The 25,827-nt window shown below is 35.7% G+C and overlaps 3 protein-coding genes across 5 annotated transcripts in view; 1 reads left to right on the top strand and 2 right to left on the bottom strand.

Annotated features, from left to right (window-relative positions):
- Positions 1-15,516, bottom strand: part of LOC6034870 (SUN domain-containing ossification factor) — a 46,870-nt gene extending 31,354 nt beyond the window's left edge. For all 3 annotated transcript variants that reach the window (XM_038258450.1, XM_038258454.1, XM_038258453.1), the window contains exons 1-2: positions 15,057-15,516; positions 13,584-14,024 (exon numbers count right to left, since the gene is read on the bottom strand). In XM_038258450.1, the coding sequence (XP_038114378.1) occupies positions 13,584-14,024; positions 15,057-15,115 (500 nt within the window). In that variant the 5' untranslated portion in view covers positions 15,116-15,516. The remainder of the gene's footprint in view (positions 1-13,583; positions 14,025-15,056) is intronic.
- A 4,268-nt stretch (positions 15,517-19,784) lies between these two features.
- On the top strand, positions 19,785-21,045 carry LOC6034872 (calcium and integrin-binding protein 1). The gene is made up of 5 exons (XM_001845089.2): positions 19,785-19,996; positions 20,117-20,361; positions 20,429-20,538; positions 20,659-20,750; positions 20,812-21,045. The coding sequence occupies exons 1-5, from the start codon at positions 19,911-19,913 to the stop codon at positions 20,831-20,833; spliced, it is 555 nt and encodes a 184-aa protein (XP_001845141.1). The 5' UTR covers positions 19,785-19,910; the 3' UTR covers positions 20,834-21,045.
- On the bottom strand, positions 21,038-21,801 carry LOC6034873 (putative oligosaccharyltransferase complex subunit CG9662). The gene is made up of 3 exons (XM_001845090.2): positions 21,556-21,801; positions 21,226-21,481; positions 21,038-21,165 (listed from the first exon to the last, which is right to left on the bottom strand). The coding sequence occupies exons 1-3, from the start codon at positions 21,695-21,697 to the stop codon at positions 21,111-21,113; spliced, it is 453 nt and encodes a 150-aa protein (XP_001845142.1). The 5' UTR covers positions 21,698-21,801; the 3' UTR covers positions 21,038-21,110.
- Between the last annotated feature and the right edge of the window lie 4,026 nt (positions 21,802-25,827).

Raw genomic sequence — 25,827 nt, 5'->3', positions numbered from 1 at the left:
TCTTAACTGTGAACCAATACGTTCTATTTTTCTGAAGTTTTATCCCTGTTCACAAACCACACGTGGAAATCAACCGAGGTTGTGGAAAACTCTCTTTTTCCCTCCGGCAAGTCACGTGTTCCGACCGACAACAACAACAACGTCTTTAGCGCGGTCGTCGCGTTTGTTTGGCATCACGCAACTTAATAACTGCGTCGAACGCGTCTTGATAGGGGACGGTGGGGCAAGACGACCATATGGGGCAAGAGGAACAATCGCTCCTACGGCCGTAATTTGTACAATTTTGATTATTTCCAGTATGAGGAATTGTTGCTAGCAATGCAGTTAGCTGATTCTACTACCACATAACCGCCAAAATGACGTAAACGCCACGGAGCATAAGATTTAATGAAGTTTTTTTCGAAACCTTTGTTTTCTTATAATATTTGGAAAGTACAAAATAAGGCTTAGGGTTCGTTTTAAGGCTCATTTTATCAAAATGCAATTTTTCCTAGATTAGTAGTGTCCCTACAAATGACATGCACCTATTACAAAGTATGATTTAACTTTTGGTTATTTTTGTTGAGAGCTTTTAAAAAATCTTGTTCAGGTGGGGCAAGTGTACCATATGGATTTTTAGTATGGAAAAAATTACGAATTGCTGCAACAACATATTTTATTGGGAAATAAATACATGAAAGTACCTAAAAACTGATAAACAATCGTTAAAAAAAATTGTACATACAAAGTATAGTGATATTATGAAAATTTACTATTTATCATCGAAGTAGTATTTTTTTTCTCGTAAAAACGATAAATTTTTAGTAAAATATTATTATTTAATCTAAAAATGGAAGAAACCATTCAAATACATTCTAATCTGATGTATCTAAGTGATAACAGTTCAATTGTTAGCAAATTACCATATTTTTTCATGCATTGTTCCTCTTGCCCCAACGGGTTGCTCGTCTTGCCCCACTAGTTGAGTAGAACGTACGGAAAATCAAAAATTTTAAAATCAATTTTTCACATTAAAAAACAGGATTTTTTAAAAACTTGTTTAAACAAAGTCTTAGTCAAGACCTAGAATAAGATGATTATAATAAAATCCGACAGATTTTTTAACTTTTTAATGGGTTATAACGAGCATTTCCTTAGCTTGTTACACTTGCCCCGCTTTCCCCTACACTCACACGAAGTAAAGAAGGATCCAACAATTGGCGCAATAGGGCATGAAAATTGCAACTGCTAGGTTGGTTGATGCGTTCACGCTCTGTTAGTTCTGTTTTCGTCAGGTGCAATAAATGGGCTCTGCTAGATGTTGATGGTGTTTGGGCAGTCGAGTTGGATAACCCATAACACAGAAATGATGGATAACAGATTTTTCTTGTCACGCCTCTCCGAATCGCTGACCGACCATGTACAACTATAGCTACCTTGACTTGGTTTTTAAAGCTCACGTATATTGGAGTGCGGGGGGAGGAGAAAATCGGCTTAGTCATAACAACTACATTGAGGGAGAAATAAAGATGAGCAAAAACTGTGATGATTTGTTGAAAGATTCATTGGAACCCTTATATAACATGCTATTTTAGGAGTAATTTTGATGAAGGAACTATTAGTACAGGGTGGTCACTCAAATGTTTTTTTTTAATTATCCTATTTTTTTCGCAAACGGGATGGAATTCAAAAACAAGATCAAAAAATGTCAAACAAATAAAAAAAACAAATTTTTGTTTAGAAAAAGGAATTCAAACTAAATAAATAATTTCAAAATAGAAGTTCTCACAACTCTGATTCAGAGAAAAAAAGCCAATTAAACCTCGCGGGGCATTTTGATAATTTGCGGCATAATTGCGGGCCGCATGTGAAATATCATTAAAAAATACTGAAAATAGCAGAATATGAAAAAAAAAATGAAAGTTCAATCAACTAATTCATTAGATTTGGAAATCCTATTTATTGTTTTCGAATTTACAAAAAAAAACTAAGTTCATTCCAAATAAATTCCATCTTAAACTATTTTCTTTGCAAAAAAATATATGTACTTTTGTTCATTTCGACACTTTTAAAATTTAAACTTTTCAATTGCTTGCAAACATGTTTGGATTGATCTATTTTTAATCTTGAAATTTGGCTGGCTACTTTTCCCAATGCACAGTGGTCCAGATCGCAAAATTAAGTGGAAAACGGATTTTCCGAAAAATTGTGAAGTTTTGGAGCTTTGGTCTCTTCAGAAGAGTTGTTGCAAATGGAAAGGGGCAACTTTTGGTTTTGTTGAAAATTAGGGTGGTTCACTATTAGGGTGATTTTGAAAATGTAACTTTTCAGGAATATTATTGGGATTTTTTTTGTCTTCTAGAAAGTTGTTGAGCTTGCCAATCCAAGCAACTTTGTCGAAGACACCAAAATTTTATCTCGTAATCTACGCCTTCTACGACCAAATTAATAGAAAGCATCTAAGCAAACCTTCAAAAATCAGTTTTTTGAATGTGGCAATTCAGGGTTAAGTTTTAAAGAAAAGAGATGTTGGGGGCACTTTTAGAGCTCTAAAAAACAAACAATTTTATTTTTTGACAGCTCAATTTGAACTTAAGGGTCAAAAGTTACAGCCATTGTAAGGTTAAAAAGATGCAAATTTAAAACTTAAATATCTCGAAAAGGTGCAAGCCAAATTTTAAGCACTAGGTTGCATTTGAAAGAGGAGATCCAGCACTACTTACGCTGAAAAAAACCCAGGGGTGTTTTTCTTTTAACTCGAGATATCTTTATTTGAAAAAGGCTAATTTTCAAGGAAAAACCTTATGGGACAACCCTTAAGAATTTTTAAAATTGTCCAAATATATGTTTTTCCATGTAATTTTGCCCGCTGAATCTGAATCTGCCCTCAGAATAGACCCAAAGTGTCGCAAAAACGATTTTTGGTCATATTTTGTGTTCAAATGATAATTTCACATGGAAATTCAAAATATGACCAAAAATCGATTTTGCGACACTTTGGGTCTATTCGCCTTTTCGAGATATTTAAGTTTCAAATTTGCATCTTTTTTACCTTACAATGGCTGTAACTTTTGACCCTTGAGTCCAAATTGACTTGTCAAAAAATAAAATTGTTTGTTTTTAGAGCTCAAAAAGTGCCCCGATCATCTCTTTTCTCTAAAACTTAACCCTGAATTGCCACATTCAAAAAACTGATTTTGAAGGTTTGCTTGGATGTTTTCTATTAATTTGGTCGTAGAAGGCGTAGATTACGAGATAAAATTTTGGTGTCTTGGACAAAGTTGCTTGGATTGGCAAGCTCAACAACTTTCTAAAAGACAAAAAAAACCCAAAAATATTCCTGAAAAGTTAGATTTTCAAAATCACCCTAATAGTGAACCACCCTAATTTTCAACAAAACCAAAAGTTGCCCCTTTCCATTTTCAACAACTCTTCTGAAGACACCAAAGCTCCAAAACTTCGCCATTTTTCGGAAAGTCCGTTTTCCACTTAATTTTGCGATCTGGACCACTGTGCAATGATTTTTAAATGTATTTTTGGAATTCTCATTTTCAAATTATGATCTCAAAGTACAATACTTTTGGATTTTTTGATGAAATATAATATTCACAGAAAATTTTATTTGGCTAAAGAATCAAAATAATGTTGCACAAGTGTTTTATTGTAAAATAAGATAGAAATACTTTTCTTATTTTTTATTTTCCAGTTTAATTTGTATTGAGCAAAGCAGCGAAAGTTTGTGATTGTATTTGAAAGATTAATAGAAAAAACTAATGTGCGTTAAATTTTTGAGCAAAAAAAAATTATTATTCATTTAAAAAAAAATATTATTGAAATAACAAGCCATAGTTTCAGCATTTGCATGGACAAAGTGTTTTAAAATGTATTTTACATTAGTTCAGTTGTTTTTCAATCATAAATTTTCAAAAAATGAAAGATTTTACGAAAACAATGCTAAAAGTGATTCTAAACGCAGGGAAACGCATTTTAAATTGATTTCAGCTGATACTTGTACTTAAATTTCCAATAAAATTTTGAGGTTTTTTGAAAAAATACTTCAAATAAAATTTGTACCAGCCTAATTTGAATTATTTATAATTGTAAATCAAATAACACTTGTTATGAACATGTATAGATTTTTATTTAGTCCGTTTTTGAGACACAAACAATTATTTTGTCACGATTTTGCTCAATATTTGTATAATTTATGTTTCCCCCCAATTGAAACAAGTTTCAAAAACTATTATTCTTCGATTTATTTTAGCTCGTACCATTTTTTATTTGTTTTGAGACCCTGATTTGTAATTTTATTTTCTTAACTCTTAACTTTGTGCATCGTTTAGCTTTAGCTTGATCTATGGAGCTGAAATTTGGCTTACAATTAATGTATTAATTTAAATTTGAATTTGAAATTTTTCAGGAGGATCTTTGGTTGTCCACAGAATCTAATTTGACGTTTAGAAGTGTTGGATATTTTTCTGGTATAAACGGCATGAAACATCGTGGTTTTCAAAATAATTAACACTTATTTTTAGAAACACAACTATATCAAAAATCTAAGTTATTAAAAAACGAAATGAAAGTGTTTATTATTTTCCAGTCGTTCATTCATTTATTTCCCACTGTGGATCAAAACATTTTTTTAAATATTCAATTTTTTTTTGTTTTTGATTTTAGTTTAAATTGTTTTAAATTATTTTTAACATTTGTATTGAGAGAAATTTAAATAACAAAATATTTAAAAATATGTGGAACGCGCAATGAAGAAAGATTTCGCGAAAATGTATTATTTTAAAATACAAATCAGAATAAAAAATTATTTTGAAAAGCTTTATAAATACTTTCAGAGGTTATGACGTCATGACGGAAAAAAAAAACAATTTTCCTCCATGCCATTTTAACATCCCACTAATGCTCATTATCGCACAAACTTTCCGCACTTTTCTAAGGTCGTCCGGTTGTTTTCGCTCAAAACTTTGCATCGTCAGTGTGAGGAGGAAAAAATTAGAGAAAGGCGATTTATTCATGAAAAACCAGCTCAAACAAAGCAAAACGAAGACGACGGCTTGGCGACATTTCCGCTAGCTCGAGGAGAGAGAGAGAGATTGCATAATATTGGCCATTCTACTAAAAAACGACGACCGCGACGTAAACGACGCCGACAGTCAAAAAGGTGTTTGTGTGCGAGATTCGATCTTTGCTTCGTCGTGTTGGCCTTTTCATTCAAGTCGCGTGTATTTGTAGTGGTCGTACGACAAAATACAACAACAAAAAAGAAAACAATGGCAAGGGTCTTATTTTAGTAGCGCTGTTTGACAACAAAATGGCAATGTCAATGCCAGGAGGTTCTATCTTGCTTCAATATCGAGCTTTTTTTAATTTCCCCAGCTTGTACTTGTTAAATTTAGTTTTAGTTGACTAATGTCAGTCACCCGACCGTCGTTTCCGGAACTCGTGACGAAAGGAAACCGGTCCGCGTGACTCACATGGCTTTGAACAAACTTGGGAGTTATTTTTCCTTCATTTCAAAATTTTCCCTTGAGTAAACGTGTGCGCCACACCGCGCCACCTTTTCCCGTCGGCCACGTTTATGAAGACATTGAACGCCACCACCAAGAAGAAAACACGAGGGAAATAAGCCCTCGCAGGTTTTGCTGCGACGCCGAAGAATTTCCCAGGGTGACTGCTAAGTTCTTGTTAACGTGACTTTAAGCAACAAGCATAATTAAGAATATTTTTGATGAAGTGACTGAACCAACCTAAATAGTTTAATAATTTGTGCTGATCACAACATTCAATGTTAAAAAATTAAACTTTTGTGAAATTCATAGCTTTTTTCAATAAATACTATTTTGAAATTCAAAAATCAAGCTCGACAATTTAAAAATGTCCAAAATAAGCCCATTCAAAAAGTTACCATTGAATCTAAAATTTCACGATTATATAATCTGTGTTTTTTTAATTGGATGAAAGTTTGTCCATACATTCCCTATGTCAAAATAAGCAATTTTGAATATTATTAATCAGGGTGACCACTCAAATTCCATTTTCAAATTCCCGACTTTTTCCCGACTTTTTTCCAGACTTTTCCAGAATGTTCAAATAATAGGCATTTCTTATCTAAAGAATGATTTCAAACAAAAAACTTTCTATAAGAACAGTCAATATTAACCAGCGAAAAAAAAATCACAATGAATTTTAAAAAAAATCCAAATATAGGCATTTTTTGTAAATACAAAAACTAAACAATAAATAAAAAAAACACTTCAAAAATGGAATTTCATTATTATGATTCAGAGTAGAAACACAAACAATTAGTCTTTGAAAAAATAATCAAAAGTTCAACAATACTTATGATTTCCATGTTATTTTTTAAATTGGCAAACGTATAGTTTTTGATACTTCGTTTCAACTGAAAATGACAAAAAGTTAAAGATAACTGAACATAAAATAGCGTTCCTATTTTTTCAAAACTTCATCATCATTTTAAATCAAAGAATGATTGAAACATAATTGCTGTTATTATTTATTCAAAGGATTTAGAAAAATGTCAAGGAATTCATAAAAAAAATGTTTTTGACAAGTTCCCTTTTTAATTTTGTTATTTTTATTAATTTTCTTCATCAATTTGAATTTATCTAGTGGTCAGTATTTAACTGTTTTTTTTTTTTTTTTTTTTTTTCAATGAATATGAAGTTTGATATGATTTTATGTTTTCAAACTTATTTGAAGCAAAATAATTGAAAAAATATTTTTTTTTAACAATTTTGCAATAGCTAAAAATTTCTTGGATTATTTTTTTTGCAATTTCAATATTTTCTTTAAGTTTCCAGAGCGTAAAAAAGTTTTTCAATTTTGGATTTTATTCGATATTTAAGTTTTCCGAAAACTGAAAATCAAGCTTTATCTATGGTAGGTAATTTACCCATACTCACAAAAAAAGTTCAAGGGCAACATTTGGAAAAAATAATTTTAAATTACTAAATGAATTTAGTTAAACAATTAAAAATATTCACCAAAAAAAAACCATTGCCAAACTCAAGTTGGAATCTGTTACCAAATATCCAATTATGTGACAAAATGAAATAGAATCATAATTCTAAGCTGGCCATAAGGCTCTATTTTTATATTAGTTTTTCATTAACTTCACCTCTTGTTTGATGAACAAAAATTAAAGCGATCATTTGATTCATAAAAAATATTATGAAAATATGTGTCAAAGACTCCAATATTCATTAAGATTTTGAATGCCTTCAACAGTTTTTCTATACTCAAATATATTGAAATAGTGAATCAAAAATCAAATTATTCGCTCTACAGCATTGCCTTGGCGTTCCCGATTACGGGATTCCTACTCGAAACTAGGTGTCCGAAGGCTTGATTGTTGAGACAATTGCAAACCTCTTTTTACACCTAAGCTTCCATCCACCCCGGGATTCGAACTGACGACCTTTGGATTGTGAGTCCAACTGCCTACCAGCGACTCCACCAGGACCCAGGGAGACGACTCCTACATTTGGACTGAGCTATCGACCTAACCTCTAGGTTAGACCGGGGCCAACATTTACTTCCCCATCCGACGGAAGGCGTGATCAGACAAATCTCGTCTCAAAATTTGCCACCGGGACCTTTTGGGATCGAACCCAGGCCGACTGGGTGAGAGGCAATCACGCTTACCCCTACACCACGGTCCCGGCAAATAGTGAAAAGAACCTTAAATTTAAAGTAAGCTACTAAGACCATCTCCACCGGGCGCGCGCAGTAAGGATTTGGAAGCGCTCCACCATCACTCATCCCCACACCGGTCGCTCACAAACGCGCTCATAAAATAGCAGCTCGACCCTCGGTGAACAGCGGGTGACCAAATTTAGTCGCCCGCTAGTAGCGCGCACAAATATTTGACATCTGCTTGAAGTTAAAGGAAAATCAAGATTTTTTTTTAAATGGTCTTTTTATGGTTCCACGGAACTGGACATTGATGATGGACAATTTCATTGTACTGGCCACAATCCGGATTGGCCCAGGTTCCCCGGGGGATGTTCCGTTGGAAGGATATTGGCGGTACCTATGAATATGGACAGTGTTGGTGTCAAACTTCACGATTTTTTAAATCGCATATGAACATTTCGAAAATGGACATTTTTAGTGGACTGGCCACAACCCGGATGGTTCCGGGTTTCCGCGAGGATGTTCCGTTAAGCGGATATTGGCAGCACCGTATGAATATGGGCAATATTGGTGTCAAACTTCACGGTTTTCAAAATCACATATGGAAATTACGAAAATGGACATTGTGAGTGGACTGGCCACAATCCGAATTGGTTCAGGTTCCCCCGGGGATGTTCCGTTGAGCGGATATTGGCGGCACCGTATGAATATGGGCAATATTGGTGTCAAACTTCACGGTTTTCAAAATCACATATGGAAATTACGAAAATGGACATTGTGAGTGGACTGGCCACAATCCGAATTGGTCCGGGTTCCCACGGGGATGTTCCTTTGAGCGGATATTGGCGGCACCGTATGAATATGGGCAATATTGGTGTCAAACTTCACGATTTTCAATATCACATATGGAAATTACGAAAACTGACATTTTAAACGGACTGGCCAGAACCCGGATTGTTCCGGGTTCACCGAAAGATGTTCCGTTGGAGGGACATTGGCGGCAACCATGAATATGGGCAATATTGGTGTTAAATTTCACGATTTTCAAAATCACATATGGAAATCACGAAAATGGACATTGTGAGTGGACTGGCCACAATCCGAATTGGTCCGGGTTCCTCTGGCGATGTTCCGTTGAAGGTAAATTGAAAGAATTTATTTTTTGAATTTATTTAAATTGTGGATTGTGGATGACTTTAGAAAAAATCATTTGATATTTCTTTTCAACTTCAATATTTCTTATTTATTTATTTGTGCCGATAAGGTCCCTTCAACGAAACATACTCCGGGGAACTCGGACTGATGCAGTTTGTGACGAATAAACTTTATAAGTTCATTTTCGTAATTTCGATAGGTGATTTTGAAAACCGTGAAGTTTGACACTAACATATACATATAACTTCCCCCGGGGAACCCGGAACTGCCTGGAGTGAGGTCAGTTCACTCAAAAAGTCCATTTTCGTAATTTTCACATGTGATTTTGAAAATTATGAAGTTTGATACCAATATTGCCCATATTCATACTGTGCTGCCAATGTCCTTCCAACGGAACATTACTCGGGGAACCCGGAACCATCCGGGTTGTGGCCAGTTCGTTAAAAATGTCAATTTTCATAATTTTTACATGTGATTTTGAAAATCGTGAAGTTCGACACCAATATTGCCCACACTATGCGCTGCCGCAAATGTCCCCTCAACGAAACATCCGATTCGGGTTGTGGCCAGTCCGTTTAAAATTTCCATTTTCGTAATTTTCATATGTGATTTTGAAAATCGTGAAGTTTGACACCAATATTGCGCATATATTAATACGGTGCCGCCAATATCCGCTCAACGGAACATCCCCGGGGGAACCCGGACCAATCCAGGTTGCGGCCAATCCAGTTTTTTTTGGAAATAATTACTACTGGCTTTGAAGATTTTGGCAAATTGGTCATGCCAATAAACTGAAACTAATTTTATTTCGAAACGGCAAAATAAGCTGATACTCACCCCCGGTGGGGTTGGCAGTGACTATATTACCAACCCGTTTTATCAACGACCGGTGTGGGAAGGGTGACTAAACTAAAATAGTAGCGCTGTGGGTGAACAAAATAGTCACTCATTTATGTGCGCACCGGTGGAGATGCTCTAAAGCAGAAATGAGTGAATTCAATTTGAAAATTTTACAAAATATTCAAGAGCTAAAAAATAATTTTCAATCAAGCATGCTCAGAATTCCCGACTTTTCCCGACTTTTTGACAAAAATGATAAATTCCCGACTTTTTCCCGATTTTTGGCGGATTTTGGAGAATTCCCGACTTTCCCGATTTCCCGACTTGAGTGGCCACCCTGAATTCATAATTCAAAGTTTTTTTTTTCATACAACTCTCCATACAATTCTGCGGGCTGATCTTACAAAATGTGTAGATTAATATATGAAAATCTGTATCTTGAGATTAGATTTTTGATCGATTTTGTGTCTTCGGCAAAGTTTACATTATAATTACACGGAGAAAAAAGAGTTCCCAAAATCGTGAACAAGCGTTCATGAAAATGGGAACCTCGAACAAAGTGTTCAAATCCCATGGTACGATTTTGAAAAACGTACCATGAAATTTGAACACTTTGTTCGTGGTTCCCATTTTCATGAACGCTTGTTCACGATTTTGGGAACTCTTTTTTCTCCGTGTAGGACTGATAAAAAAAAATAGTTACGCTCTTAAAAAAAATACCGATTTCACAGATTGTTAGATTCCCAAAATACGTATTTTTAATTATTTTTAATGAAAAGAGCATCGAAAATAACAACAATTTAAAAACCACTATTTTCCGAGATTGCGAGAAAAACTTTCTTTTACCAAGTTTCCTTTTTAGTGTTGTGTATTTGATGTTTAATTCGAAAAAATCCATATTGATTTATTAATTTTAATTCGGTTTTATTGGTGAATAGTCAAGACAATAAGATTAGAGCGTCCAATGTCCCGGGGTTACGAAATTCCCGGGAAACGGGAAATTTTCAACAAATTCCCGGGAAATTTGAAATTTATTAAAAATTGTTCTGGTCCTGGGTTTGATTAATATTTTGCAACAAAATTGTTTAGAATAGCAACTATAATGGTCAAAATAAGTGTTGGGTTCAATTAATGCCTTGGCTGCTTGAAATAAAACATACAACTTCAAGAAAGCTGTCTTTCAATTCGTTCAAAATATAAAAAAATGATTAGTATTTTGTTTTGATAAGAAGTAGCTAGGTATTATTTTTTTAATCACAGTTTTTGGAAAGTGAGTAAAATGAATCCATGCTCCAAAACGATAAAATTGCCTTTGAATACGTCTCTGTGACCAGTTTTAGAGAATATGATAAAGAATAATATTGATAATTTAGTTGAAATGAAGAAAAAATCATGCAGTAAATATGTTTTTCATGGCAAATATTTTATCCAGAACAAATCTTACTGGTTTGAGCTCATGAATATATAGATAAGCATTGAATTTACCTTAAAAATGTGCTGTTCACTTGAAATGCTATTTTTATGTAATCACAACTCAATATTTTCAAATGTTTGGAGCTAGTATTTGATATAAGTTTGCATGTAGTTTTTAATGATTTTTAATGATTCGGCATAATAAATGACTTCGGTTAAAAGAAATTTCACAGCAAAAAAAAGTAATTTAGTAGTTTCATATTTAAACCTATTAAGTCCTTGGTAGCTCTAGTGCTCTATAAATTTTCAACTTTAAACTGTAATTTCTCTAATTTCACTTTTAAGAAAATTAACATTTTGAAAAAAAAAATTCTTTATTAGTCCTTCATTTTTTTTTTTTTGTAATTAACGTGAAGACTTCCATCATTGTCATGATTTTTCGTTCAAAGATATAAATTTTGCGTCACTTTCAATATTTTGACAAAACTCCTTCAACAAGTTGTTTAGAATAGTGCCCTACACATGCTGATTCCTTTTGGTAAAGATTATCCCATTCCTTGTAAAGTTATGGAAATCGTCATTAATCAATGATTGCCAACTAGGATGACTGTGCCACAAAATTATATAAATTTTGAAGCACAATTGATTTAGATCAAAAATTCTTTCAGTGGCTTCAAGAAGGCAACAATGGGCACATGCTGATTCCTTTTGGTGCTGAAATTCGTTAAATTGAATTTAATACAGAATATTTTATAGTGATGATCAATTTTCTTCGAAAATGATCAACGGCTTCACCTTAAAAAAATGTACCAAAAAGTTAAAAAAAATTATACTTTCGCTTGAATTTCGGGAATTCTCGGAAAATTTAGAAATTACCCGGGAACCGGGAAATATTTTTTTCGGGAAATCCCGGGAATTCCCGGGAATTTTTTCCCGGGACGGGAAATTGGACGCTCTAAATAAGATACAGAGTTTTGAAGTTTCTTTCATTTCTAAATTGGCTGTGCCCAAACCGAATTGAGTGCAATTAAATTGAAAATTGAACAAAATATCACAAAACTATTCAAAAGTTAGAAAATCATTTTCATACGAGTATGCTTGGGATTCAAGACTTTTCCCGACTTTTTGCCAAAAAAATCACAAATTTCTGAATTTTTCCTGTGTTTTTTTTTTAGGATTTTGACGAATTTCAGACTTTTTCCGACTTGATTGGCCACCCTGAGAGGCTGTTTTTTACCAACCAGTAGTCCGAGGCAGTGATATATTTTTGCTGCTCGTGATAAAATTGTTATGAGTTGCAGTATTTTGTTGGAAAAGAACTACTTTTGGTAGTGAGATTGAAGGGTCGAAAGAAAAGTTGCATTTTGTATCCGATTGATAAATTACCACAAAAATGTTGACTTTTTACAAAAATCACAAAAATAAGTTTTTTGGGGAACTCAGTTTTTAAGTGATAAATTGGGATGTGTTTTCCGTGTACCTTTTTCTGAAAAGTCCAAATCATAACCTACAACTTTGCCGAAGAAAAGAATGCTTGGAAACCCCTAAAATGCATGCGAGCACAAAGTTTCACTAAAAAAAATCAAATGAAATTGCAAAGTTTAGAAAATTGGTCAGTTGCCAAAACAGCAAGAAGAAAAAAATGCAAGACATTTCCTATTTTTGTAGACAGTACTTGTTCGGTAACTGGGCTGAACGTAAAATTACGAGGAGACCATCGATGTAGACATCAAAAATACAATTAAAAAGTACTTTCTACTGAGTTCATTGAACACCTTTTTTAAGTATTTAATATTATTTTATTTTTTTATTATATCTCTATACTAAATGATGTCGCCACCCTGCAATTTCCAAAACAAAAATATTTTCCGACTTTATACTGTTGTCCAACCCCCGACAGTCAGTGACCACACCGGGTGCGGACAAGGTTTGCTAAATTTACGATCTGCCGCTGCGGATACACTCCCCCAAGAAGAAACGATCGCAGCCCCAGCTATTATTGTAACACAACCGACGACCAACCACCACAGGCACACGCAGGTTCAAAACAACAACACTGCTTCAAGGAGATGCATCCCCAGCGTGTTGTCTCTGCGTACAGTGACTCCGGCGTGGCGACGTGACTTTTTGGTATTTTGAAAAATGATGCGCGTGCAAAAGCGGTTCGACTTTGAGGAAATTCTCTTGCTTTTTTTCCCCGCTGTTAGCAGTCGGGAGGTTTATCAAACGATGTGGAAAAAGACTCCACACGATTTTTTTTTCTTTGCGAAACACCTGCAAAACGGCCAACGATTTTTGCGCTGTTTGATTTCGTTTTACACATTTCATCATTAATTATAGAGAAACGGCTCTTCGCCGGCTGTGGCAGGCCACGTCCGTCGACGCCGCATTCCGTTGAAATTTATATTATTTATAACATTGTCTAGCTGCCTCTTTTTGTTCGCGATGCTCTACTGATTTCGCTGAAAATGTTTCCCAACTGATAGCTCAATCCTTATCAGCTAAAACCAAAAAGTCTTCGAACTCACCCGCTGTCGGTGACGCCGGCGTTCTTCGACACCGTCTCCAGAAAGATGACCTCCTTCAAGTCCGGCGGTTCGTCCGGCTTGGCCGGCTTCTCCGTCAGCATGTCCTTCCGCCGCGAAGTCCGTTGCGTTTTCTTCCTCACTTTCCGCACACCATTCCTTCCGGGTGGATCACTGCCCAAATTTTCACTACCGCCCAATTCACTGACGCCACTTGGCGTGCGACTAACACTTTGCACATTCACTTCCGGCGGCGATGGCGGCTGGAAGGCAGAAGGCTCGTCGCCACTTGGTTTCTTCTCCGGTGAGGACTCCTCCGGATGGGGTTCGTGTTCGGTCGTGGGAACACGCGGTGAATGCTCTTCTTGGTGGTGTTGGTTTTGGTGCACCTGGTGACCTAGCGGTTTCGATGCTTCCGAGGCCACCAGAATGAACAGCATGCCACTGAAAGTTCAAAGTAAGTGAAAAGCAGGGATGATTATCTTTAACATGCCAAACTGGAAAAATTGAAGAGATCAGAAAATTTCACAAAGGTTTAATTTTTCATCATTAAAAATCGAACCAATAGTATCTAAGATATCGTCAGTTTTAAATTGTAGGCTCGTTATCTTTTAATTTGAAATTTTTAATTCCTCGTCCTTGGTTTTTACTTCATACAAAATTTGAGCATGTTGCATGGGCCGTAGCAAATTTTCTCAGCTCTTCAAAAATATTGTATCGGGGGTGCTTTCCTTTCAAGTGTTTCAAAGTGCAAAAAAACGAAAAGAAATCGAAAACATATACCCAAAAGTTTTATCAAAATTTTGCACCATCATGGCTCAAAGATGTATTTTTAGTCCTTTAAACCAAGAGTGACCACAAAGACTTTAAATAAAATTTGAACCAGCCTAAAATGGGGTCGCAGAACTCGAATTAAATGTTATTTTTTTTTGTTCTTGGTTCGATTATCCGAAGTCCCATACAAACCTTCGGATAATTAAACTCCGGATAATCGAAACTTCAGATAATTGAGGCTTCGGATAAACGAGTCTGGACTGTAGTATATTTAGTATAGTATTTTGAAACTAAAATTCAATAACTATGAGTTTCCTGTACAGCTGTCTAGGCTTAAACGAAAATTTACTCCTAATTTTACCAAATTTATTAAGATATCCAGCAGCCACCGTGCCCATTTCCTCTCCTTTCAAGGTGCAACTTTTAAACCCCCTTTTTCGTCATCACGACACATCCCTTCTTTTTTCACTCTCGAGGTCCTTGAAGGGCTGACAATCCCCCGCGGGAAACGCACAAACAACCTCTAGCAATAAGAACGGAAGACAGTACGCAAACCAAGTATGTACACGAGGGGTAATCAACAAAGAAAAGTGCCGTTTAACGCTGACAAATCATCGGCAGGCCAGACGGCGCACTGACGCCACAGCTTGAATTCTGACGATAAGAGTGACGGTAATCCGACGGGCTTCCGGAATTGCTTACCTGGACACCAGCAATATGAGCAGCAGAGTGCAGTACGTGTAGCAGAGTCGGGGCTTCATGGTTATCCCCGGTGGTCCTACGGAATCTACGATACGGACACCATTTAGGAGTGCCCTTTTTTCGGGGTCCGTCTTCTGTTTCGGAAGCAAAGGGGGGAGGCAAAAGTGACGCGCTACGCAATCGAACGCAAAATTTTTCAGCTTTCAGATTTCGCGAAACAGTTTTACCACAAAAAAACAACACCCACGCGCAATTTCCACCAAATGCTTTTTGTTTTTTGTACTATGGACCACTCGCGAAACCGAATCGGGGTAGTTAAACACAAACGCTAATTATTTTGCGCGAGGAAAACTTGACTTTTTTTATTCTTTTTAACCGAGCAAAAGAGGAGATTCCTCCGAATCTTTGCGTGCGCGAACTGCGAATCGTTGGGCGGTCTGACAGTTCGCAAGAAGAACAAGAAATCTGACGTGTTGTTTTGGGTGATGCAGTATTTTCATAGGGGGGTCGGCGACCTTGGACAGGATAGCTTGCCGGTATTTTCGCGTGATGTGGTTTCCGGGATTTCTACGAGTATCAGAATAAAACATATCTTGAGTTTTATTTGAAAAGGTCCTATAAACATAGGAAACCCCATATCTCATAGGACCTTTAAAAAAATCAGGGCAAAAAAATCAAAATAAAATTATTCGCTCTACATGAATTGCCTTGGCGTTCTCGATTGCGAGATGCCTACTCGAAACTAGGTGTCCGAAGGTTTGATTTTCAAAGTAATAGCAAACCTCTTTTTACACCTTAGCTTCCATCCACCCCAGGATTTGAACTGACGACCTTTGGATTGTGAGTCCAACTGCCTACCAGCGACTCCACCGAGACAGGACCCAGGGAGACGAGTCCTAAATCTGGACTGAGCTAACGACCTAACCACTAGGTTAGACCGGGGCCAACATTTACTTCCCCGTCCGGCGGAAGGTGTGATCAGACAAATCTCGTCTCGAAAAATGCCACCGGGACCTTCTGGGATCGAAGGTGTACTTAGCCCAAATCCCAAATATGAGCTAGATTTAATGCGACAGTTTCTGGCCCTTTAACGATTTTTGTTTTTTTTTTTTTAAAAAGCAAGCTCATAGATGCTCATAGCACTTGTTTCATGGAACAACTATGCTGAAGAGTGCGACTAACACCGCCGCTGAAAACTACATTTTTTTTTCTTGGACCAATTCTCGTCCACTTAAGAGGCAGTATTTGTAAATATTGCTCGGTTTGTTCTAGAGGTCGTTTCGAGGTGCTCCGATTTGGATGAAACTTTCAGCGTTTGTTTGTCTATACATGAGATGAACTCATGCCAAATATGAGCTCTCTAGGACAATGGGAAGTGGGGCTTTGAAGCTTGAGGTCCAAAAAACACGAAAAATCATAAAATTGCTCCCATTTGCGTAAAACTTCATCATTTCCAACTCTCTTAGATGCATTCAAAAGGTCTTTTGAAGCACTTTAAAATGTGCTATATACATCCAGGATTGGTTTAAATTTTTCTCATAGCTTCTGCAAATTACTGCTAAAAATTGATTTTTTCAAAACCTTAATATCTTTTTGCAACAGCCTCCAACACCCATACTTCCATAGGTCAAAAGATAGGGAATTTTATGGACTATAAGCCTACGGTAATAACTTTTTGGCCAATCGCAGTTTTTCTCATAGTTTTTCGATTTGTTTATAACAAACTTTTTACAAAGTTAGTTTTTGCCCTTCAGGCCCCCATAGCGGCATTTTTTGGTCTCAATTTTGTCATATTCGGAATCCTCGGAAAATTTCACATTAGTTAGAAGTATTGAAGTTGTAAATTTGATTTAAAAAATAGTTAAATAAAACATTTTTGAATAAAGAAATAGATCTTATTTACTCTGTGGTCAACACGTCAAACGCTGTATCAAGTAGGCGAAAACCTGTTTTACCCGAGGTTTTACCCCTAATCCAACAAATTGTTAAAAAAAAATATTTTAAATCATTCTAAATTGCATTTTTTTTCAATCAAATTTACAACTCCAATACTTCTAAGTAACGTAAAATTTTCCGAGGATTCCGAATATTACAAAATTGAGACCAAAAAGTGCCGCTATGGGAGCCTACAGGGCAAAAACTAACTTTGTAAAAAGTTTGTTATAGAAAAATCGAAAAACTATGAGAAAAACTGCGATTGGCCAAAAAGTTATTACCGTAGACTTATAGTCTATGAAATTTCCTATCTTTTGACCTATGGAAGTATGGGTGTTGGAGGCTGTTGCAAAAAGATGTTAAGGTTTTAAAAAAATCCATTTTTAGCAGTAATTTGCAGAAGCTATGAGAAAAATTCAAATCAATCCTGGATGTCTATGGCTCATTTTGAAGTGCTTCAAAAGACTTTTTGAATGCATCTAAGAGAGTTGGAAATGATGAAGTTTTACGCAAATGGGAGCAATTTTATGATTTTTCATGTTTTTTGGAACTCAAACTTCAAAGCCCGTTTTACCCCACTTCCCATTGTCCTAGAGTGCTCATATTTGGCATGAGTTCATCTCATGTATAGACAAACAAACGCTGAAAGTGGATAATTTTCGTCTCTTTTGTGTAGCTCTTTGTGTGCATGAGGTGATTGGGCATAATAATTGAATAATGCCATTAGAAGTGCGGTGCTTCGGTGGACGCGCAGTCCTGTTTTTTCGTGTTATTTTCCGTCTCTTTTGTGTCGCTGTTCGAGTGCATGGGGTGATTGGCTATTATAATTAAATAATGATCGGAAGGCACGCCGACGGAGAATTTCTGGAGAATCGCGGTCGAATTAATACTATATTTTAATCCCTAGATAGCTATCTTTCCGCAGCCGGCTGCCTAAGATTTTTAAAATTTCAACCGATAAACAAATTGCTTATGGTCGCATCACCTACCACAGTGAATCCTGACCTCAGACCCATCTTACTAACCCCTCAAAACTCATGTGATACTTTGTCGGAGACGCAGTCGATTTGGCGGTCCCATCACTCAAGTATCGGACTAACATTCCCATCCACTTCCCCGTGTCTTACCACTGGTCGTGGCCGGCGTCGGTATTGATCAGCATGATAGGGACCTTTGAAAATTGCGAAGGGGTGATGATTGGTTCCTACTTTTCATCTGTGGTCCACGGAGCAATGTTTGGGGGTCCTGGTCAATAACGAAGTAGCAGCTACGGGTAGACACCAATGCTATGCTATGCTATGCTATGTATAGACAAACAAACGCTGAAAGTTTCATCCAAATCGGAGCACCTCGATACGACCTGTTACACATTGGTGAAAAACTCGCTCTCAATTCCTCACTCACCTACCACGACCCGTGTTTGAAAGCTGGCAATGAATCTTTTGGTTAGGCAATGTACTGGATGAGAGAAACATTCGCCTTAAATTAAAAAAAAAAAAACAACTTTTAGTCTGTTCACATTTTGAACTTGTGATGTTTCACTGCACTAGTAATAAATAAAAGTTATAGAACTATTGGCTAAAAAGTTTACACTTTCAAATGAACAAAAACAAACTATATTTTTATCTCTCTGACAAAAAGAATTATTGATCTAAATAACAATTTTACTTTCATTCCAGACATTTTTTCCTCAAATTTTGTTTGAACGGCAGGTTAAGTTTTAATTCGTGATATTATTGTTCACAACGATAAAGCTTATTTATCTGAGTACAATGACCCTTTGTACGACCGCAAAGGATTTAAATCGAAATTTGAATGGATTTTTAAATCGATTTAAAAAATAACTTCACGGCCCTTCTTGACAGAAAAGGTCCTACATACTTGACAGCTCGTTCCGAGGGAACCATACACTGAAAGTCAAAAGTATCCTTTTTTCAAGTTCACCCGTCGTCACCCTTTTAAAAGGGTATCGAAAATGTACCAAATATGACGTACCCTTTTGAAAGGGTGACGCCGGGTGAACTAGAAAAAAGGATAGCAAGTATCCTTTTGAGGGATACTTTTGATTTTGAGTGTTGTTAATCCATCGATAAAATGTTGTCTTGTCAATTTATTTTTTTGCATTAAAATTTGAAAAAAAGATCAGACATGGTTTTTAATAGAGTTATCTACGTGTGCATGTATTGCGTGTACGTACACGAAAATGATTGAGGTTAAATTTTATGTCCTCCAGCAAAACAAATGGCGTGCTAGTGTGCATGAGATCGGGCTAAGATAACTCTACACTCAAAACCCCGATGGTTTGACACCAACTGTTGTCAAACGAACGGGGTCATTTTTTAGTTTGACACCCCTTCTACACGGAGTTCACACGCACTACCAAACGTTTGTTTTGATAAATGAAGCTTAGTTTGCTGATATTATGGTTTACAGCGATAAAGCTTATTTTTCTGAGTACAATGACCCTTTGTACGACCACAAAGAGTTTAAAATGGATTTTTAAATCAAGTTTGAAAAATTAACCTCGCGGTCCTTCTTGACAGAAAAGCTCCTACTTGACAGCTCGTTCCAAGGAGACATAGATCCATCGAAAAAATGTTGTCTTGTAATTTTTTTTTGCATTAAAATGATCGCGTTTTTTACCGTTGTACATAAAAAATTACATAGGGCTTTAGGACCCAATTCTTTTCAAAAACTTTAAATAGTTATAAAAAATCCCGGTAGCCAACTCCCCCAAGCCCCTTTGCCATTTTCATACCACCTTTCATAGCACTGTTGTACGTCATCGCGAGTTTGTGTGATACCTGAAAAATCAATCAAAACAAAAATCTCCACGGGCCAAAACATTCGCTGCGAATTTTGCTCAAAAATTGAACTCAATTCAGAATTCCAATGATAAACTAGACAAAATTTAACAAAATGGGCCAAGTCAAGAGCCAGTTCAGCGAGGAGGAGCTGCAGGACTACGAAGATTTGACGTATTTCACCAAAAAAGAAATTCTCTAGTAAGTGCTGCAACAAAGAAGGAGTGCCATTTTCTCTGTGCTCTCCACGTAACAAGTGCTAATTAATTCCGATTTAATCCACTTCCTGATTTCTAACCCATGTCTTTTTTTCTCGTTTAGTGCGCACAAAAAGTTCAAGAGCCTCGCCCCGGAAAAGGTCGGCCACAACAAGAACGCCCGGCTGTCGATGAACAAGATCCTGCAGTATCCGGAGCTGCGGGTGAATCCGTTTGGCGATCGGATCTGCAAGGTGTTTAGCTCCAACAACGGCGAGATATCGTTCGAGGACTTTCTGGACATGATGTCGGTGTTCTCGGACGCGGCCCCCAAGTCGGTCAAGGCGGAGCACGCGTTCCGGATTTTTGGTTGGTTCTTTGGGATTACTTGGAAGGGTTGTTTGATTTATGAGCTTTGAACGATTCTTTTTTTTAGATTTTGATGGCGATGACATGATTGGGAAGAATGACCTGAAGCAGGTGATTCAGAGATTGACGGGCTACAACAACGCCCTCAGCGATAGCGACATTGACCAGCTGATAACGGTGAGTCTGGATTTTTTGGTTTCGTTTGTTAGTTTTTTACACCATCTTTTAAACAAAGAGAATTTGTTAGATTTATAAAATTTAAGTTATAAAAAAAACAATTGAATGTATTAATTCTAGAACATCTTGGAGGAAGCCGACCTGGACGACGACGGAGCGCTCTCGTTCGCCGAATTCGAACACATTATCGACAAATCTTCCGATTTTACAAAGTAAATTTAATCAGATCATACCTAAGAAGATTCCCAAACTTACACAATCGTCCAATTTCAGCTCATTCCGCATCAGGCTATGAATCGAGAAACGCCCGCATACAACGTTTAGCTCAAATTATTCTTCGAACCAAGACAAACCATGTAATCTCTACATTTGGAACGTATTTCTCCCCACTCCACGCAAGATATTATAGCATGTTTAGTGTAAAATTTTGACAATTTTATTCGGTGTCGTGTTTTTATGTACTATTATTATGTGTTTCTCATGCAATAAATGCCCACAATTATTAGTAAAAAACCTTTAGTTTCGATTTTTGTTCATGAGATAGAGTAAGAGAAAAGAAAGTCGCCACTTCCTTAAGGTTGCAGATATCCGGGCAGCTTCATCCGCATAAAGATCCAGGTGGTGAAACTAAAACATAAAAATGTTATTAAAAAATTGCAATTTGTGTACATTTTAACCATAATTTACATTGACACCAGAATAAAAATGAAGCCCATCGCGATGAGCAGAATCTTATTCAGCTTCGGCTTGCCCGGGGTGTGTGTTTGGTCCATGATGATAAAGCCAAGCCCTCCGATCGTAAAGAGGAAGCTGCTGGCAAGGCCCTCCATAATGTACTGGCCATTCACCCTGTACGGCATGAACGCCACCGGCCGGGAGTGGCCATGTTCGTCCGTCGTCGAACCAACGCTCGGAGGTTCAACGATCACGTCGTAGATGATACCTAAAAACAAACCAAAATCAATCGATTAAACATCACACACCCCAAAACACCCACCCACCAGCCTTCAAACATACCTCCGGTGACCAAGAAGTACGACAGCAGTACGAAGGAGAACACCGTCATGGCCGAGGGCTGCTGGAACCAGCTCGGTTTCTTCAGCTTGAGGTTCGGCACCTCGAACAGCATAAACGGAACACTGTACAGCGTTTCGATCATTTTCGTTTTGAAGTTCGTAAAGAAATCCGGAGAAAAATGTTCCGGCGATTGCGGCGAGTGACGTGACACACAAAACAACAAAAAGCTAGAACTGACAGCATGCGCGGTAGCGGCGCTGTCTGACGTAAAGTGACAGCCCAGCTTGCAGCATGGCAGTGTTGGCAGTTGAGCCAGTGAGGAATTTCAAGATTGATAGGTGTTTACCAAGTGTTTACAGAAATATTTTTTAAAGGCGGAGGGCAGAAAAACGCTCGTACAGAAAAAACGGTCAAAAAACGGGCAAAAACAAAAAAATAAGAAAATAATAACTACAGAATTTACAAATTAAAGAATTAACGAATTAAAGAATTTAAGAATTTAAGAATTTAAGAATTTAAGAATTAAAGAATTAAAGAATTAAAGAATTAAAGAAATAAAGAATTAAAGAATTAAAGAATTAAAGAATTAAAGAATTAAAGAATTAAAGAATTAAAGAATCAAAGAATTAAAGAATTAAAGAATTAAAGAATTAAAGAATTAAAGAATTAAAGAATTAAAGAATTAAAGAATTAAAGAATTAAAGAATTAAAGAATTAAAGAATTAAAGAATTAAAGAATTAAAGAATTAAAGAATTAAAGAATTAAAGAATTAAAGAATTAAAGAATTAAAGAATTAAAGAATTAAAGAATTAAAGAATTAAAGAATTAAAGAATTAAAGAATTAAAGAATTAAAGAATTAAAGAATTAAAGAATTAAAGAATTAAAGAATTAAAGAATTAAAGAATTAAAGAATTAAAGAATTAAAGAATTAAAGAATTAAAGAATTAAAGAATTAAAGAATTAAAGAATTAAAGAATTAAAGAATTAAAGAATTAAAGAATTAAAGAATTAAAGAATTAAAGAATTAAAGAATTAAAGAATTAAAGAATTAAAGAATTAAAGAATTAAAGAATTAAAGAATTAAAGAATTAAAGAATTAAAGAATTAAAGAATTAAAGAATTAAAGAATTAAAGAATTAAAGAATTAAAGAATTAAAGAATTAAAGAATTAAAGAATTAAAGAGTTAAAGAGTTAAAGAATTAAAGAATTAAAGAATTAAAGAGTTAAAGAATTAAACAATTAAACAATTAAACAATTAAACAATTAAACAATTAAACAATTAAACAATTAAACAATTAAACAATTAAACAATTAAACAATTAAACAATTAAACAATTAAACAATTAAACAATTAAACAATTAAACAATTAAACAATTAAACAATTAAACAATTAAACAATTAAACAATTAAACAATTAAACAATTAAACAATTAAACAATTAAACAATTAAACAATTAAACAATTAAACAATTAAACAATTGAACAATTAAACAATTAAACAATTAAACAATTAAACAATTAAACAATTAAACAATTAAACAATTACACACCGGTTCCTTCCGATCTGCATATTAGCCTTAAGAAATAAGGAATTTAAGAATTTCCAAATTTCCTAACTTAGGAATAATTTCATAGTTTCCAAATATCCTAATTTCCTAATTTCTTAACTTCCAGACTTCCTAATTTCCTAGTTTCCTCATTTCTTAATTTCCTAACTTCCTAATTTCCTAATTTCCTAATTTCCTAACATATTAATTTCCAATTTTTTTAATTTTCCTAATTTCCTAGTTTCCTAATTTCTTAATTTCTAATTTCCTAATTTCCTAATTCCTTAATTCCTTATTTTCCTAATTTCCTTACTTCTTAACTTTCTAACTTCCTAATATCATAATTTCCTAATTCCAAATTTGCAAATTTCCCAATTTCCTAATTTCTTAATTGGGTCCTAAAATGAAGCTTAGATTGCTGATATTATTGTTTACAGCGATAATGCTTATTTTTCTGAGTACAATGACCCTTTGTACGACCACAAAGAGTTTAAAATGGATTTTTAAATCAATTTTGAAAAATTTACCTCGCGGTCCTTCTTGACAGAAAAGCTCCTACTTGACAGCTCGTTCCAAGGGGACCATAGTTGATCCATCGAAAAAATGTTGTCTTGTCAAAAAAAAATTTTGCATTAAAATGAAAAAAAGTGATCAGAAATGGTTTCTAATCGTGTTTTTTACCGTTGTACATAAAAATTGACATAGGGCTTTAGTACCCAATTCCCTGGTTTTCTAATTTACTTATTTCTTAATTTCCCAATTTCCTAATTCCTTATTTCATAATGTCATGGTTTCATTGTTTTTTTAGTTTCATAATTTCCTTATTTCCCGATTTCCTAATTCCTTCCCAGATTTTCTAATTTCCTAATTTTTCAATATCTTTATTTTATAATTTCATAGTTTTATATCTTTTTAAATTTTAGTTTTTCTTATTTTAGAATTTAGAATTTCTTATCTAATTTTGTGTCCTTTTTTTTTTTTTTTTTTTAAATGAGTTGCGTTGGAGAATTTGAACGGTGTGCGTCGCGGTCCTCACGCAGGATTTTCGTTGCCGTTTCCGTCTCTGTTGTCCCCCCGATTGTGTGTGTATTTCGATCCGGGCGGTTTCGGGATGTTTGACAGTTGCGTTGGAGAATTTGAACGGTGTGCGTCGCGGTCCTCACGCAGGATTTTCGTTGCCGTTTCCGTCTCTGTTGTCCCCCCGATTGTGCGTGTATTTCAATCCGGGTGGTTTCGCGTTTTCGCATTTTATTTCGTTTTATCTTTCCACAGCCGGCTGTCTAAGATTAAATCATTTCGACGGTAACATTTCAAAAGGCATCATGTACATTTTGACACTTTCTGGGTTATTGTATATTCTGAAAGAACTTCTAATAAGCTACCTCTCCACCAAAAATGAGCAAAAGTTACTTCAGTAAAGTCTGTTTAATCATGATTTTAAATAAAGTAACATAAACAAAATCTCTGCCATCAGCAGTCCCTGCTTATATAGCCCTGTCAATCTGTCAAACAAAAGGCTACATAAACCTCGTGACGAAAAAAGCAACATGAAAAAAGCGCCATGTACATTCGGCGAAGAAAACGAATCATAACAAAGCGCCCCCCTCAGTGACAGCAGGGTGATATCGACGTTGGTGATTTCAAAAGAATTTATGTTTGTTTTTCTCAAATAAAATTACGGAAATAATGTTTTATTGAATATGGATGATCAAGTATCAACAAAAGCAACGTTTTTCATCGTTTGTTATCATTAGAACATCTTATTTTGCTTTTATATTAAAATGGGAATTGAAAATGGATGCTCAACATTCAAATGCGTTTTTCTCAAAATGCATGGTTTGTACATGATGCTTTTTGAAATGTTGGCGTCGATTTATGCTAAACTCAACACCAAATAACCGGGAATAGTCTCATCCGCATACTCCGACTGATTGCCTTGAGAATGCATAATACATCACACCATTAAACAAAATTTATTGATTATTGGGTCGCATCATCATCCTCTATGTTGAATCCTGACCATTACCCTTACCCATTAACAAAATCCCAAGTAGAAGTAGTTTTCCGGCACACGCGGGGGTGTGGATTTCGTATAGAACCCACCCTTGGTAGCAGCCTGTGCTAACTAACATTCCCGTCCCATTCCCTCGAGATCTACAAACTGACATGGCGGGCGCCGTTGGTGGCCAATGACTGTTTCCTATTCGCACCGGCTCTAGTTTTGATAATCGTGATGTTTTATCTTTTCAGCGCATTCATGCATGCTGTTGATAAGGGAAACATCATTTGATCGTTGAAGCGTGTGACCGGTTGTGCTGATGGGATATTATGGTCCTGTTCAGCAACGGAGAAGGACAACCATGGGTGGTCTCTCATGCTCATGCTCATGCTCTAATTTTCTGTTTTTTTTTTTAATGAAATGTTCAATTATTGATTTCTTAAGAGGGAGTTTTTCACCAATGTGTAACAGGTCGTATCGAGGTGCTCCGATTTGGATGAAACTTTCAGCGTTTGTTTATCTATACATGAGATGAACTCATGCCAAATATGAGCCCTCTACGACAAAGGGAAGTGGGGTAAAACGGGCATTGAAGTTTGAGGTCCAAAATACATGAAAAATCATAACATTGCTCCCATTTCCGGAAAACTTTATCAATTCCAACTCTCTTACAAGCATTCGAAAGATCTTTTGAAGCACTTCAAAATGATCCATAGACATCC

Source organism: Culex quinquefasciatus, chromosome 2, assembly GCF_015732765.1.
Source record: "Culex quinquefasciatus strain JHB chromosome 2, VPISU_Cqui_1.0_pri_paternal, whole genome shotgun sequence".
NCBI lineage: Eukaryota > Metazoa > Arthropoda > Insecta > Diptera > Culicidae > Culex > Culex quinquefasciatus.
This window is presented reverse-complemented; position numbering and strand designations above follow the sequence as displayed.